The sequence below is a fragment of the Vitis vinifera genome, chromosome 11, assembly GCF_030704535.1.
Source record: "Vitis vinifera cultivar Pinot Noir 40024 chromosome 11, ASM3070453v1".
NCBI lineage: Eukaryota > Viridiplantae > Streptophyta > Magnoliopsida > Vitales > Vitaceae > Vitis > Vitis vinifera.
In genome coordinates this window covers 18,520,983-18,523,065 of record NC_081815.1, presented here as the reverse complement: position 1 = coordinate 18,523,065, position 2,083 = coordinate 18,520,983, and the positions used below count along the sequence as shown (strand labels likewise).

General features: G+C 35.6%; 1 protein-coding gene across 1 annotated transcript; it reads right to left on the bottom strand.

Annotated features, from left to right (window-relative positions):
* Positions 1-1,118: 1,118 nt before the first annotated feature.
* On the bottom strand, positions 1,119-1,484 carry LOC100258177 (rust resistance kinase Lr10-like). The gene has a single exon (XM_019222948.1). The coding sequence runs from the start codon at positions 1,482-1,484 to the stop codon at positions 1,119-1,121; it is 366 nt and encodes a 121-aa protein (XP_019078493.1).
* Between the last annotated feature and the right edge of the window lie 599 nt (positions 1,485-2,083).

Genomic DNA, 2,083 nt, shown 5'->3' with positions numbered 1-2,083 from the left:
AGATAAAAATAAATGAGAAATCAAAATCTTATTAAATAAATAATAAATCTAAAAGATTACATTATATCATGTTTTTAAGGGTTATATCCTAACAATCTCCCATTGGCCCTCAAAGCATATTGGAAACACACCTAACACTTATGTTATTCCTACACCATCAAAGACTCTACCCAACAAAGTCTTAGTGAAGGGATCCATTAGCTTCTCAACAAGAAGTATCTTCTCTACTACTATATCACCACTTTGAATCAAATGATACTTAATTCTTCTTAATGTGTTTACCCTTCTAGTGGTTTCTTATTTCTTTAAACTGTGTCACTACCCTAGTGTTAACAATGAATAGTGTTATGGACAATAAAGCCAAGGGTACTACCCCAAGTCCCATGAGGAACTTCCTATGTCAAACAACTTCCTTTACTGCTTCAAAAGCTACAATGTACTCAACTTCCATAGTGGATTCAGTAATGTAAGATTGTTTCACACTTCTCCAACTAGTAGTCACACCACTAAGAGAAAACACAAAAATGGAGGTAAACCAAAGAGAATCCTTATAGGACTAGAAGTTTGAATCTATGTACACAATACATACTAACTCATCATGTTAGAACATAGGCATTTAATCCCTCATTCTCCTAAGATACTTCAACATATGCTTGACTATTGTTCATTGTTTTGGGCTAAGATTTGACTAAAATCTACTAACAATGCCTACTACAAAGCAAATATTCAATCTAGTACATAGCATCATATGCATAAAACTACCCACAACTAATGCATAGGGTATTGCCTACTTGCTCTCTTTCTACTCAAGTGTCTTAAGACACTGATCCTAGGAACTAGGAACTCCATGCCTAGAGGGTAGGAAACCCTTTTTGGAATCTTGTGTCACATACTTGACCAAGGGCTTGTTAATGTAAGTGGCTTGAGATAGTGTAAGTTTCTTATTCTTACAGTCCCATAGTTATATGATTGTCTTCCCTGTTGCAAAGCCTGGCCAAAGCGAAATCAGCTACTTTTGGGTTGAACTTCGAGTCCAGGAGGATGTTTCCTAGCTTGATGTCATAGTGGATTATTCTCTGTTGGCATTCTTCATGCAAATATGCAATCCCATGGAGTTTCTAAAAATCTATCACCTTGTTTTCCCGAAATAAGAACATGTCAAGGGAGTCGTTCGCCATGTACTCGTAGACCAAGGCTCTCAGGCTACTCTCAAAGCAGAAACCATGGAGCCAGAGAAGGTTCAAGTGATGGATTCTTCCAATGGTGCTCACTTCAGCCATGAATTGTTCCTCAATTCTCTCGTCAGAAGTCCCACTTAGAATCTTCACTGCCACTATAGTTCCATTAGGGAAAACCCCTTTGTAAACTGCTCTAAATCCTCCAGAACCCAACAAGATGCTGAAGTTATCGATGGCAATCCTGAGCTGCTGAGAAGTGAATCTGATAGACTTCTCTCTTTCCTTATCGTTGAGGAATTTATCCATGGTAGGTGTCAGAAACTGCCCCTCTGGACTAGCTGTGCTGCTTCCTGTTCGTCCTCTTCTTCAGCATATTACCATAATAATTACGATCTTTACCGCTATGATCACTGTCACAGATTTTGGATTACAGATAAACAGATTGGGGAATAAACAGACAGAGATTTAACTCAAGACCTGTAATTAACCAGAGTTCTGAAACCATGTAATGTCATCAACCAAATAATTATACTCAATGTTTTTTCATATTTTTCATAGATAAACCAAATATGAAAAAATCATTTTTCTTAATATGTTTTTTCTTTTGTTAATACTTTCTTGAAACCAATTGTAGTCTAAGGGGGTTTAATCTAAACACCATTGAAAAAACCCTAAATTACTACAATCTCATAAAATTGGGATTTTTTTCAAAACTAGATGTAGTTACTAATTCATGATCTAGAATCTAGAAACACTCCGTCTGGATTTTACAAGAATTTTTATGAAACCTTTCATTTGCTTGTCTTGGATGAAAGTTTTATTTTTCCAAAATATATCCTAATTTTTTCTTATGATGATCAATTCAAACATATACCTCAATTACCATTCATTTTTTTAAAAGTTGA